Here is a 14,706-nt window from a genome sequence, read left to right on the forward strand (position 1 = left end):
TTTGGTCGATTTTGGGGTTCCCGGGGGGATTTTGGGGTCAAATTTGGGGGAATTTTGGTCAATTTTGGGATTCCCAGGTTGGATTTTTGGGGGAATTTTGGTCGATTTTGGGGTTCCTTGGGGGAATTTTGGGGTCCCTGGTTGGGAATTTTGGGTAAAATTTGGGGTTCCCGGAGAAATTTGGGGGGAATTTTGGCCGATTTTGGGATTCCCGGGTGGGATTTTGGGGGGAATTTTGGTCGATTTTGGGGTTTCTGGGTGGAATTTTGGGGGAATTTTGGTGAATTTGGGGGTTCCTGGGTGGAATTTTGGGGGAATTTTGGCCGATTTTGGGATTCCCGGGTGGGATTTTGGTCAATTTTGGGATTTCCAGGTGGGATTTTGGGAGAATTTGGGGGAATTTTGGTGAATTTTGGGATTCCCGGGTGGGATTTTGGGGCAATTTGGGACTCCCGGGTGGGATTTTGGGGGATTTTGGCCGATTTTGGGATTCCTGAGTGGAATTTTGGGGGAATTTTGGCAAATTTTGGGATTCCCAGGTGGGATTTTGGTGAATTTTGGGATTTCCGGGTGGGATTTTGGGGGAATTTTGGGGTCCCAGGGGAATTTTGGGGTCAAATTTGGGGGAATTTTGGTCGATTTGGGGTCCCGGGTGGGATTCTGGTCAATTTTGGGGTCCCGAGAGGGATTTGGGGGGAATTTTGGTGAATTTTGGGATCTCTGGGTGGGATTTTGGTCAATTTTGGGGGAATTTTGGTCAATTTTGGGATTCCGAGGTTGGATTTTTGGGGGAATTTTGGTCGATTTTGGGGTTCCTTGGGGGAATTTTGGGGTCCCTGGTTGGGAATTTTGGGTAAAATTTGGGGTTCCTGGAGAAATGTTGGGGGAATTTTGGTGAATTTTGGGATTCCCGGGTGGGATTTTGGGGGAATTTTGGCCGATTTTGGGATTCCTGGGTGGGAATTTTGGGTAAATTTTGGGGTTTCTGGAGAAATTTGGGGTCAATTTTGAGGTTCCCAGGAGGATTTTGGGGTCAAATTTGGGGGAATTTTGGCCGATTTTGGGATTCCCGGGTGGGATTTTGGGGGAATTTTGGTGAATTTTGGGGTTCATGGAGAAATTTTGGGGGATTTTGGGTGAATTTTGGGGTTCCTGGGTGGAATTTTGGGGGAATTTTGGCCGATTTTGGGATTCCTGGGTGGGATTTTGGGGGAATTTCGATGAATTTTGGGGTTCCCGGGGAGATTTGGGGGGAATTTTGGTGAATTTTGGGGTCCCGGGTGGGATTTTGGGGGAATTTTGGTCGATTTTGGGGTTCCTGGAGAAATTTTGGGGGATTTTGGTGAATTCTGGGATTCCTGGGTGGAATTTTGGGGGGATTTTGGTCAATTTTGGGACTCCCGGGTGGGGTTTTGGGGGAATTTTGGCCGGTTTTGGGATTCCCGGGTGGGATTTTGGGGGAATTTTGGTCAATTTTGGGGTTCATGGAGAAATTTTGGGGGGATTTTGGTCAATTTGGGGATTCCCAGGTTGGATTTTTGGGGGAATTTTGGTGAATTTTGGGATTCCCGGGTGGGATTCTGGTCAATTTTGGGGTCCCGAGAGGGATTTGGGGGGAATTTTGGTGAATTTTGGTCAATCTCGGGTGCGATTTTGGGGGAATTTTGGCCAATTTTGGGGTTCCTGGAGAAATTTTGGGGGAATTTTGGTCGATTTTGGGGTTCCCGGGTGGAATTTTGGGGTCTTTGGGGGGGGTGGGGGTGGGGATTTGGTGTCTCTGCCCCTCCCCCACTCCGCCCCTCCCCCCCAATCCAGACGCTCCAGTTACGTCATCACCACGCGCGTCCACTGGGGGGCGCCGTGAGTACCCACAATGCACCGCGCGGGGGGAAATTTTGGGGATTTTTGGGAAATTTTGAGGATTTTGGGGAAATTTTGGGGCGAATTTGGGGCTTTTTGGGGTTTCGGGGAGGGAATTTTGGTGTTTCCGGGAGGTTTTGGGGGATTTTGGGGGAGGAATTTTGGGGTTTGGGGGAGAATTTCGGGCGAATTTTGATTTTTGGGCGGAATTTTGGGGTGAATTTGGGATTTTTTGGGGGTAAATTTTCATTTTTGGGGGTGGGTTTGGGAATTTTGGGTGAATTTTTGTTAATTTTGGAAATTTTTGGAAATTTTGGGGGTGAATTTGGGGCTTTTTGGGGTTTTTGAGGTTGAATTTTGACATTTTCGGGTGGAATTTTGGGGACTTTTGGGGGAAAGTTTGAATTTTGGGGGGAGAAATTTGGATTTTGGGGGGAAATTTGGGGGATTTTTGGTGTGAACTTTGGTTGAATTTAATTTTTTTTGGTTTTGTTAATTTTGGGTCAATTTTGGGATTTTTTGGGTCAATTTTGGAATTTTTTGGGGTCAATTTTGGAATTTTTTGGGGTCAATTTTGGGATTTTTTGTGTCGATTTTGGGATTTTTTTGTGGTCGATTTTGGGATTTTTTGGGGTCGATTTTGGGATTTTTGGGTCAATTTTGGGATTTTTGGGGTCGATTTGGGGATATTTTTGGGGTCCAATTTTGGGATTTTTTTGGGGTCAACTTTGGAATTTTTTGTGTCAATTTTGGAATTTTTTGTGTCAATTTTGGGATTTTTTGGGGTCAATTTTGGGATTTTTTTGGGGTCGATTTTGGGATTTTTTGGTGTCAATTTGGGGATTTTTTGGGGTCAATTTTGGAATTTTTTGGGGTCAATTTTGGGATTTTTTGGGGTCAATTTTGGGATTTTTTGTGTCGATTTTGGGATTTTTTTGGGGTCAATTTTGGGATTTTTTTGGGGTCAATTTTGGGATTTTTTGTGTCGATTTTGGGATTTTTTTGTGGTCGATTTTGGGATTTTTTGGGTCAATTTTGGAATTTTTTGTGTCAATTTTGGGATTTTTTGGGGTCAATTTTGGGATTTTTTGGGGGTCAGTTCTGGGATTTTTGGAGTCAATTTTGGGATTTTTGGGGTCGATTTTGGGATATTTTTGGGGTCCAATTTTGGGATTTTTTGTGTCAATTTTTGGGATTTTTTGTGTCAATTTTTGGGATTTTTTGGGGTCGATTTTGGGATTTTTGGGTCAATTTTGGGATTTTTTTTGGTCAATTTTGGGATTTTTTGGGTCAATTTTGGGATTTTTTGCCCCCCCAGACCCGACCGGGGCCTCTCCAGGAAGCACCTGCTGGAAGGTGAGGGGGGGCGTGGCCTATTGGGGGCGTGGCCGACTTGGAAGGGTGGAGCCTGGGTGGGCGTGGTCAGGCTGGGCGTGGGTTTTCCCATCCCAACGCTTTGCATGCCCTTATATGCGCCGATATGTGGGCGTGGCTTAAATTTGACCACGCCCCTGTGTGGGTATCAGGGCTGTGGGCGTGGCCTAACGCTGACCACGCCCCCTCAGGTCTCCGGGGCTCCCTGCGCCGCCTCCAGCTCGATTACGTCGACGTCGTCTTCGCTGGGCCCCGCCCTGGCCCCGCCCACAATGAGGGTGAGGCCACGCCCCCTTCAGTCAGGCTCTGCCCCTCCCCCCACGGAGCTCAGGACACGCCCCTTCCCCACTTCAGACCACGCCCACAACCGTGACGTCATCCGAGTCCAGCCACACCCGTATTTGGCCGCGCTCCTTCCCAGCAAGCCACGCCTACATTTGTGACGTCATCATCGTCCAACCACACCCTTCCGGCTATTCCCTCGCCAGGCCACGCCCCCTTTTTTGGCCACGCCCACGCTTAAAGTCACAGCGTCCCCAAATGTCCCCAAAATCCCCCCAGGCCACGCCCACATTGGGCCCCTCCCTTCCCTAGCGCGGTGACCACGCCCATTTAGCCACGCCCATTTAGCCACGCCCCCTCACGTGCCCCTCCCCCTGCAGGGATGGACCCGACCCTGCGGCTGCTGCGCCTGGAAGGTACCAACGGCAACGGGGGGGGGGGGGAACCCAAAATCGCCCGAAATTCACCCAAAATTGTCCGGATTCACCCAAAATCCCCCGAAAATCGCCTCAATTCGCCCCAAAATTCACCTAAATGAGCCCAAATCCGCCCAAAATTCACCCCAAATTCCTTGAAATCACCCCCAAATCCCGCCCAAACCCAAAATCCCCTCAAATCCTCAAAATCCCCCAAAATGCCCCAAATTTCCCCTAAAAATCCCCAAATTTCCCCCCCTAAATTACCTCAAATCTCTCAAAATCCCACAAATCCCCCCAAAATGCCCCAAATTTCCCCCAAATGCCCCAAATTTCCCCTGAAATCCCCAAATTTTGCCCCCAAATTACCTCAAATCTCACCAAATCACCCAAATTTCCCCCCAAAATCCCCAAATTTTCCACCCAAACACCCCCAAATTCCCTCAAACCCCCCCAAAATCCCCCAAATTTCCCCTAAAATCCCCAAATTTTGCCCCCAAATCCCCCCCAAGTTCCCCCAAATTTCCCCAAATTTCCCCCAAACCCCCAAATTTCCCCCAAATTTCCCCTAAAATCCCCAAATTTACCCCCCAAATTACCTCAAATCTCTCCAAATCACCCAAATTTCCCCCAAAATCCCCAAATTTCCTCCCCCAAATGCCCCAAATTTCCCCTAAAATCCCCCAAAATCACCAAATTTTTCATCCAAACCCCCCCAAATTCCCTCAAATCCCCCCAAAATGCCCCAAATTTCCCCCAAATCCCCCCCATTTCCCCCCCCACATTAACCCATCCTTCCCCCCCCCCGTTTCAGAGTTGGTTCGTGCCATGAGTGACGTCATCGAGCAGGGCCTGGCGCTCTATTGGGGCACGGCCGGGGGCGCCCCCGGTGACGTCATGGTAGGCGGGGATAGGGGCGGGGCTAGTGACGTCATGGTGGGGTGGGAACAGCGGGGATTGGGGCGGTGCCGGTGACGTCATGGTGGGCGGGGTCAGCGGGGATGGGGCGGTTCTGGTGACGTCATGGTGGGCGGGGATAGCAGGAGGAAGGGGGTGACGTCATGGGGGGAAATTGGGGACATTTTGGGGACATTTTGGGGACATTTTGGGGAGATTTGGGGACATTTTTGGGGTGGCACAGGGGTCACTCACCTGTCACTCACCTGTCAGTCAGGTGTCACTCACCTGTCACTCACCTGTCACTCACCTGTCACTCACCTGTCCCTCAGGTGTCACTCACCTGTCACTCACCTGTCACTCACCTGTCACTCACCTGTCCCTCAGGTGTCACTCACCTGTCACTCACCTGTCACTCACCTGTCACTCACCTGTCACTCAGGTGTGACTCACCTGTCACTCAGGTGTCACTCACCTGTCACTCACCTGTCCCTCACCTGTCCCTCAGGTGTCACTCACCTGTCACTCACCTGTCCCTCAGGTGTCACTCACCTGTCACTCACCTGTCACTCACCTGTCACTCACCTGTCCCTCAGGTGTCACTCACCTGTCACTCACCTGTCACTCACCTGTCCCTCAGGTGTCACTCAGGTGTCACTCACCTGTCACTCACCTGTCACTCACCTGTCACTCACCTGTCACTCAGGTGTCACTCACCTGTCACTCACCTGTCACTCACCTGTCACTCAGGTGTCACTCAGGTGTCACACAGGTGTCACTCACCTGTCCCTTACCTGTCACTCACCTGTCACTCACCTGTCACTCACCTGTCCCTTACCTGTCACTCACCTGTCACTCACCTGTCCCTTACCTGTCACTCACCTGTCACTCACACCTGTCACTCACCTGTCACTCAGGTGTCACTCAGGTGTCACTCACCTGTCACTCACCTGTCACTCACCTGTCACTCAGGTGTCACTCACCTGTCCCTCACCTGTCCCTCACCTGTCACTCACCTGTCACACACCTGTCCCTCACCTGTCCCTCACCTGTCACTCACCTGTCCCTCACCTGTCACTCACCTGTCACTCACCTGTCACTTACACCTGTCACTCACCTGTCACTCACCTGTCACTCACCTGTCACTCACCTGTCACTCAGGTGTCACTCACCTGTCAATCTGCTGTCACTCACCTGTCACTCAGGTGTCACTCAGGTGTCACTCACCTGTCACTCAGGTGTCACTCACCTGTCCCTCACCTGTCACTCACCTGTCCCCTCCCCCAGGACACCTTTGCCGTGGCGCGTCAGCTCAACCTGGCGGCCCCCGTGTGCCAGTGGGCGGAGCTTCCGCCGGAGCCACGCCTCTTCCGCCACCTCGGTATGGGCGGGGCCAATGGAATGGGGCGTGGCCTATAAAAAGGGGCGGGGCCACGGGAAGGGACAACTCTGAAGGGGGCGTGGCCACAACGAAGGGGTGGGGACAAAGAGGCATAACCAGTGGGTGTGGCCTTATAAGGGGGCGTGGCCAATTGGGTGTGTCCATCTGATTGGGTGGGGTGATGGGAAGGGCGTGGCCAATGAAATAAAGGGGTGGGGCCTATGCGATGAGGGTGGGGCTGAGGGGGCGTGGCCACAGGGAGCGGGTGTGGCTAAGGAGGTGTGGCCAAACAGGGAGGGGCTTGTGAGCGGGGCTATGAGGGCAAAAGGAGGTGTGGTTAAGGATGGGGGCGTGGCCTTTGGGCAAAGAGGTGGGGCAGGAAGATGTAGTGGGCGTGGCTAAATCAGGGGCGTGACCATGATGGCATAAAGGGTGTGGCTAAGGCTGGTGGGCGTGGCTATGGATGAGGGTTCTGCCTTTTTGCTAAATGGGCGTGGCTACGAGTTGGGGCGTGGCTTTTTTGCGCAAAGTGGGCGTGGCTAAGCGGGTCTGCCGGGTGTGGGCGTGGCCTCGAGGATGATTTGGGGGGCTCAGGGGGCTCGGGGGCGGTTCCCGAGGTGACCCCGCCCCCCGTGTCCCCAAGGGCTGGGCGCGGTCACGTGGTCCCCGCTGGGCCCCGCCCCCGATGAGGAGACACCCGGGAACGGCGCGGCCAAGGTGACACCGGCACGGCGCGGGGTCCCCAAAGTCCCCTCCCTGTCCCCAAATGTCCCCAAATGTCCCCTCAGTGTCCCCAATGTCCGCAAATGTCCCCAAAGTCCCCCAGGTGTCCCCAAATGTCCCCTCAGTGTCCCCAAATGTCCCCAAAATCCCCATAAATGCCCCAAGTGTCCCCAATGTCCCCCTGGTGTCCCCAAATGTCCCCTCAGTGTCCCCAGTGTCCCCAATGTCCCCTCCCTGTCCCCATTAATGTCCCCAATGTCCCCTCGCTGTCCCCAATGTCCCCATTAATGTCCCCATTAATGTCCCCAATGTCCCATCACTGTCCCCAATGTCCCCTCTCTAATGTCCCCTCTCTGTCCCCTCTCTGTCCCCATTAATTTCCCCTCGCTGTCCCCATTAATGTCCCCTCTCCAATGTCCCCCCTCTGTCCCCTCTGTCCCCATTAATGTCCCCTCCCTGTCCCCATTAATGTCCCCTCGCTGTCCCCATTAATGTCCCCAGTGTCCCCATTAATGTCCCCTCTCTAATGTCCCCAATGTCCCCTCTCTAATGTCCCCTCTCTGTCCCCATTAATGTCCCCATTAATGTCCCCTCTCTGTCCCCTCACTGTCCCCTCTCTAATGTCCCCTCTCTGTCCCCAATGTCCCCATTAATGTCCCCTCGCTGTCCCCTCTCTGTCCCCTCTCTAATGTCCCCTCTCTGTCCCCTCCCTGCCCCCATTAATGTCCCCTCTCTGTCCCCTCCCTGTCCCCTCTCTAATGTCCCCTCTGTGTCCCCAATGTCCCTAATGTCCCCTCTCTAATGTCCCCTCTCTGTCCCCTCTCTGTCCCCAATGTCCCCATTAATGTCCCCTCTCTGTACCCATTAATGTCCCCATTAATGTCCCCAATGGCCCATCACTGTCCCCATTAATGTCCCCAATGTCCCCTCTCTAATGTCCCCTCTCTGTCCCCATTAATGTCCCCTCTGTGTCCCCTTGCTGTCCCCAGTGATGTCCCCAATGTCCCCAATGTCCCCTCTCTAATGTCCCCTCTCTGTCCCCTCTCTCATGTCCCCTCCCTGTCCCCATTAATGTCCCCAATGTCCCCTCTCTGTCCCCATCACTGTCCCCATTAACGTCCCCAATGTCCCCTCGCTGTCCACATTAATGTCCCCAATGTCCCCATTAATGTCCCCAATGTCCCCTCTCTGTCCCCTCCTTGTCCCCATTAATGTCCCCATTAATGTCCCCCCTCTGTTCCCCCTCTGTCCCCTCTCTGTCCCCTCCCTGTCCCCATTAATGTCCCCATTAATGTCCCCAATGTCCTCATTAATGTCCCCTCTCTAATGTCCCCATTAATGTCCCCTCTCTCTGTCCCCTCTGTGTCCCCAGGCCGGGTCCCCGTCCCCGCTGGCCCGGGCGCGGCTGCAGCCGCTGGCGCAGAGGTTGGGCTGCTCCGAGAGACAGCTGGGCATCGGTGAGGGACAGACGGACTGACGGACAGACTGACAGGGGGACAGACAGAGAGACAGACAGACTGAGAGACAGAGAGACAGCTGGGCATCGGTGAGGGACGGACAGACAGGGGACAGACAGACAGGGGGACAGACTGACAGACAGCTGGGCATCGGTGAGGGACGGACGGACTGACGGACAGACTGACTGACTGACAGACTGACTGACAGGGGCTGCTCCGAGAGACAGCTGGGCATCGGTGAGGGACGGACAGACGGACAGACTGACTGACTGACAGACTGACAGGGGCTGCTCCGAGAGACAGCTGGGCATCGGTGAGGGACGGACAGACGGACTGACGGACAGATGGACAGGGGGACAGGCTGACAGACTGACAGGGGCTGCTCCGAGAGACAGCTGGGCATCGGTGAGGGACGGACAGACGGACAGACATGGGGACAGACAGACTGACAGACTGACAGACTGACAGACAGCTGGGCATCGGTGAGGGACGGACAGACGGACTGACGGACAGACGGACAGACTGACAGACTGACAGACAGCTGGGCATCGGTGAGGGACAGACGGACATGGGGACAGACAGACTGACAGACTGACAGACTGACAGACAGCTGGGCATCGGTGAGGGACAGATGGACATGGGGACAGACAGACTGACAGACTGACAGACTGACAGACAGAGAGACAGCTGGGCATCGGTGAGGGACAGACGGACAGGGGACAGACAGACAGACTGACAGACAGAGAGACAGAGAGACAGCTGGGCATCGGTGAGGGACAGACAGACAGACATGGGGACTGACAGACTGACAGACTGAGAGAGACAGAGAGACAGCTGGGCATCGGTGAGGGACGGACAGACAGGGGACAGACAGACTGACAGACAGACAGAGAGACAGAGAGACAGCTGGGCATCGGTGAGGGACGGACAGACTGACAGACAGACAGGGGGACAGACTGACTGACTGACAGGGGCTGCTCCGAGAGACAGCTGGGCATCGGTGAGGGACAGACAGACGGACTGACAGGGGGAGTGACAGACAGACTGACAGACTGACAGAGAGACAGCTGGGCATCGGTGAGGGACGGACAGACGGACAGACTGACTGACAGACTGACAGGGGCTGCTCCGAGAGACAGCTGGGCATCGGTGAGGGACGGACGGACAGGGGGACAGACAGACTGACATGGGGACAGACAGACAGGGGGACAGCCATGGGGACATTGGGGACATCCCTGGGGACACTGGGGGCAGGCGGGTGACACAGAGGGGACATTGATGGGGTGGGTGACCCTAAGGTGACCCTGAGGTGACACGGGGATGGCACTGTCCCTGTCCCTGTCCCTGTCCCTGTCCCTGTCCCCAGCGTGGTCCCTGCGCTCGGAGGGCGTTGGGGGTGGGTGACACAGGGTGGGTGACACAGGGGTGACATTGGGGTGACATTGATGGGGTGGGTGACACAGGGCAGGTGACACAGGGCGGGTGACACAGGGCGGGTGACACAGGAGTGACACAGGGGTGACATTGATGGGGGTGGCTGACCCTGAGGTGACCCTGAGGTGACACAGGGGTGGCACGGGGGTGGCACTGTCCCTGTCCCCAGCGTGGTCCCTGCGCTCTGAGGGTGTTGGGGGTGACACAGGGGTGACATTGGTGGGGTGGGTGACACAGGGGTGACACGGGGGTGGCATTGATGGGGTGGGTGACACAGAGGTGACACAGGGTGACCCTGAGGTGGCCCTGAGGTGTCCCTGTCATTGTCCCCAGCGTGGTCGCTGCGCTCCGAGGGCGTTGGGGGTGACACAGGGTGGGTGACACAGGGTGGGTGACACAGGGGTGACATTGGTGGGGTGGCTGACCCTGAGGTGACCCTGAGGTGACCCTGAGGTGGCACTGAGGTGGCACTGAGGTGGCACTGTCATTGTCCCTGTCCCTGTCATTGTCCCCAGCGTGGTCCCTGCGCTCCGAGGGCGTTGGGGGTGACACAGGGTGGGTGACACAGGGGTGACACAGGGGTGACACTGTCCCTGTCCCTGTCATTGTCCCCAGCGTGGTCGCTGCGCTCCGAGGGCGTTGGGGGTGACACAGGGTGGGTGACACAGGGGTGACACCAGGTGACACAGGGTGACACTGTCATTGTCCCCAGCGTGGTCCCTGCGCTCGGAGGGTGTCAGCTCGGTCCTGCTGGGGGTGACATTGCTGGGGTGGGTGACACAGGGGTGACACAGGGTGACACCAGGTGACACAGGGTGACACTGTCCTTGTCCCCAGCGTGGTCCCTGCGCTCCGAGGGCGTCAGCTCGGTCCTGCTGGGGGCCCCGACCCCGCGGGGGCTGCGGGAGCTGCTGCAGGCCCTGCAGGTGGGGGGGGCGGGGAGAATTGGGGGGAAATCGGGAAAATTGGGGGAAATTGGGAAATTTGGGGGGTTTGGGGGGATTTGGGGGGAAATTGGGAAAATTGGGGGGATTTGGGGGAAAATTGGGGGGAAAATTGGGAAAATTGGGGGATTTGGGGGGATTTGGGGGGAAATTGGGAAATTTGGGGGGAAATTGGGAAAATTGGGGGGATTTGGGGGAATTGGGGGGAAATCGGGAAAATTGGGGGGTTTGGGGGGACTTGGGGGGAATTGGGGGGATTTGGGATGAAATTGGGGAGATTTGGGGGGATTTGGGGAGAATTGGGGGGAAATTGGGAAATTTGGGGGGATTTGGGGGAAAATTAGGGGGATTTGGGGGAAATTTGGGAAAAATTGGGGGGATTTGGGGGAAAATTGGGAAAATTGAGGGGATTCGGGGGAATTGGGGGGAAATTGGGAAAATTGGGGGGATTTGGGGGGAAATTGGGGGGATTTGGGGGGAAATTGGGAAATTTGGGGGATTTGGGGAGATTTGGGGGGATTTGGGAGAGATGTGGGATGAAATTGGGGGGATTTGGGGAGAATTGGGGGGAAATTGGGAAAATTGGGGGGAAATTGGGGAGAATTGGGGGGAAATTGGGAAATTTGGGATGAAATTGGGGAGATTTGGGGGGATTTGGGGAGAATTGGGGGGATTTGGGAAAATTGGAGGGATTTGGGGGGAAATTGGGATGGAATTGGGGAGATTTGGGGGGATTTGGGGAGAATTGGGGGGATTTGGGGGGAAATTGGGGGGATTTGAGGAAAAATTGGGGGGATTTGGGGGGATTTGGGATAAAATTGGGGGAAAATTGGGGGGATTTGGGGAAAATTGGGATGAATTTGGGGAGATTTGGGGAGATTTGGGGGGATTTGGGGAGATTTGGGGAGAAATTGGGAAAATTGGGGGGAAAATTGGGGGGATTTCGGGAGATTTGGGATGAAATTGGGGAGATTTGGGGGGGATTTGGGGAGAATTGGGGGAAATTGGGAAAATTGGGGGGATTTGGGAGAAAATTGGGAGAAAATTGGGGAGATTTGGGGGGATTTTTTGAGAAATTGGGGGGATTTGGGGGAAAATTGGGGGGATTTGGGGAAATTTGGGGGGATTTGGGGAAATTGGGAGGATTTGGAGGAGATTTGGGGGGGATTCGGGTAAAACTGGGGGGGATTTGGGGGGAAAATTGGGGGAATTTGTGGAAATTTGGGGGGATTTGGGAAAATTGGGGGGATTTTGGGAAATTTGGGGGGGAAATTTGGGAAAACTGGGGGAATTTTGGGGAGAAATTGGGGGGTTTTGGGGGGAAAATTGGGGAGAATTAGCAGAATTTTGGGGAAATTGGGGGGATTTGGGAAAATTTGGGGGGATTTTGGGAAAACTGGGGAAATTTGGGGGATTTGGGGCGAAATTGGAAAAATTTGGGGGAAATTGGGGGGAAAATCAGGGGGATTTGGGGAAAATTGGGGGATTTGGAGCATTTGGGGTAAAACTGTGGGGGGATTTGGAGGGGGAGGGGAAGAGACTGGGGGGTCCTGGGGCGATTTTTGGTGGGTGGGTTTGGGTTCCATTTCGCAGATTTTGGGGTTTTTGCTCAGATTCTGGGTAAATTTCTGCAGATTTTGGGGGTTTTTTCGCTCAGATTTAGGTAAATTTCCGCCGATTTTGAGAAATTTTTGCGGATTTTCAGAGTTTTTGCTCAGGTTTTGGGTCAATTTCCGCAGGTTTTGGGGAAATCCCGGCGGGTTCCGCGTTCCCCTCGCTGATTTTGGGCGGAATTCCCCCGATTTTTCCCAATTTTTCCCGATTTTTCCCCATTTTTCCCCCCAGGTCCTGCCCCGGCTCGGCCCCGCCGCCCTGCGCGAGCTCGACCCCCTGCTGGGGGGCGGGGCTTCTCCGTGACCCCGCCCCCTTCGCCGCCTCCCATTGGCTGCTCCCGCATGGCACCGCCCACCCCCCCGCGCGCGCCTCGGTTCCGCTCCCGCGAGGGCGGAGCCACTGACAGCAATAACCCCGCCCCTAAAAGGGCGGGGCCAATCAAAGCACAAATCCCGCCCTCCCTTAACCTCGACCAATCGCAGCGCTTCCAGCGAGGGTGTGGCCTAACAGGCCACGCCCCTTTTTACCCCTCCCCCTGCTGTGGGGGGAGGGGAATAAAGTGGCTTTTCCCACGTGGGGGAGGGGCCCGGCCTCGTTTTTGGGGGTCCCAGTTTGATCCCAGTCCATCCCAGTTTGATCCCAGTCCCTCCCAGTGCTCCCCTCCCACCAAAAGGGGCGCGGCCAGAGCTGTCAATCAAAGTACCTCACGAAGCCCCGCCCCCTTATCGCGCGCCGTCGCCCGTTCCGCCCACCCCGCGCGTGACTCGGCGCTGATTGGTCGCTGCGGGCGAGGGGGGCAGGGGGTTAACGCGGAACGGCCAATCAGCGCGGGGAACGTGCGGTCACGTGGGCAGGCGGCCATTTCGCGCTCGGCCGTTCCGCCCGGCAACAGGGGCGGGGCCGAGAGGGGCGGCGGCCAATCAGAGAGCGGGGGGGGGCAAGAGGCCGTTATGGACCAGTACGGGCCAGTAAACACCAGTATAGACCAGTATGGACTGGTACAGACCAGTACGGACCAGTATAAACCAGTATGGGCCAGTTTGGACCAGTAGGGGCCAGTAAACACCAGTACGGACCAGTACAGACCAGTATGAGCCAGTAAACACCAGTACGGACCAGTACAGACCAGTATGAGCCAGTAAACACCAGTATGGACCAGTACAGACCAGTATGAGCCAGTAAACACCAGTATGGACCAGTACGGACCAGTATGAGCCAGTAAACACCAGTATGGACCAGTATGGACCAGTATAAACCAGTATCCCCCACTCCCTCCCACCGATTATCTCCCGAGAGGAGGCGCGGCCGCTTTAAGGGGGGGCGTGGCCTGTCCGATGGGCGCGCCCGGCGCGTGGCGGTGGGCGTGGCCTCCGCCGTTGCCGCGGTAACTGCGCCGCGCGCGCGCGCGGGGCGGGGGGAGGGGAAGGAACGCGGGGGGGGGAGGGGGGGGGGGAGTCCCGAGGTGGGGGAGGGGATCCCGGGGTGGGGGAGGGGTCCCCGGGGTGGGGGAGGGGATCCCGGGAGGGGGGAGGGGACCCCGGGGTGGGGGAGGGGATCCCGGGGTGGGGGAGGGGATCCCGGGAGGGGGGAGGGGTCCCCGGGGTGGGGGAGGGGATCCCGGGAGGGGGGAGGGGACCCCGGGGTGGGGGAGGGGATCCCGGGGTGGGGGAGGGGATCCCGGGAGGGGGGAGGGGTCCCCGGGGTGGGGGAGGGGACCCCGGGGTGGGGGAGGGGTCCCCGGAGTCCCGTTCTGGGCATTGAGGAGGGGGAGGGGCTAAAGAGAAGGGGAGGGGTTAAAGGAGTGGGGGAGGGGTGGGGGGAGGGGCCGAGAGTGAACCCCCTGGGTGGGGGAGGGGTCCCCGGGATGGGGTTGGGAGGTGCTGAGGGGAGGGGCTGAACAGAGGGGGAGGGGCTACAGGGGTGGGGGAGGAGCTAAAGGAATGGGGGAGGGGCCAAAAGGGGCGGGGAACGAGGGCGTTCCCAATGGAGGGGGAAATCTCCCGTTTCCGCGCGGAGGGGGCGGGGCGTAGCAAAAGGGGCGTGGTTAATGGGTTGTCCCGGGGTGGGGGAGGGGCATTACAAGCTCCTCCCCCACCCCATTTGGCTCCTCCCCCTCGCAGATGACGTTGATGCCCGGGCGGTTCCTGGCCATGGTGGCGCACCTGGGGCTGCTGCTCCGGATGGGCGGGGTCAGGGCCGAAAGGGGGCGTGGCCTAACAGGGAGGGGCAATAGGAGCACCTGGGGCTGCTGCTCTGGATGGGCGGGGTCAGGGCTGAAAGGGGGCGTGGCCTAACGGGGAGGGGCGATAGGAGCACCTGGGGCT

The 14,706-nt window shown here is 56.5% G+C and overlaps 1 protein-coding gene across 1 annotated transcript; it reads left to right on the forward strand.

Annotated features, from left to right (window-relative positions):
- Positions 1–877: 877 nt before the first annotated feature.
- Positions 878–12,737, forward strand: LOC311164845 (voltage-gated potassium channel subunit beta-3-like; the record flags this gene model as incomplete). The annotated part of the gene is made up of 12 exons (XM_084224472.1): positions 878–894; positions 1,021–1,032; positions 1,816–1,860; positions 3,179–3,216; positions 3,426–3,512; positions 3,897–3,932; positions 4,747–4,832; positions 6,117–6,210; positions 6,854–6,927; positions 8,306–8,390; positions 10,662–10,750; positions 12,614–12,737. 12 exons carry the CDS (start codon positions 878–880, stop codon positions 12,683–12,685), a joined length of 735 nt encoding a protein of 244 aa, XP_084080598.1. The 3' UTR covers positions 12,686–12,737.
- Between the last annotated feature and the right edge of the window lie 1,969 nt (positions 12,738–14,706).

Source organism: Fringilla coelebs (assembly GCF_963513975.1).
Source record: "Fringilla coelebs genome assembly, chromosome: 38".
Classification (NCBI taxonomy): Eukaryota; Metazoa; Chordata; class Aves; order Passeriformes; family Fringillidae; genus Fringilla; species Fringilla coelebs.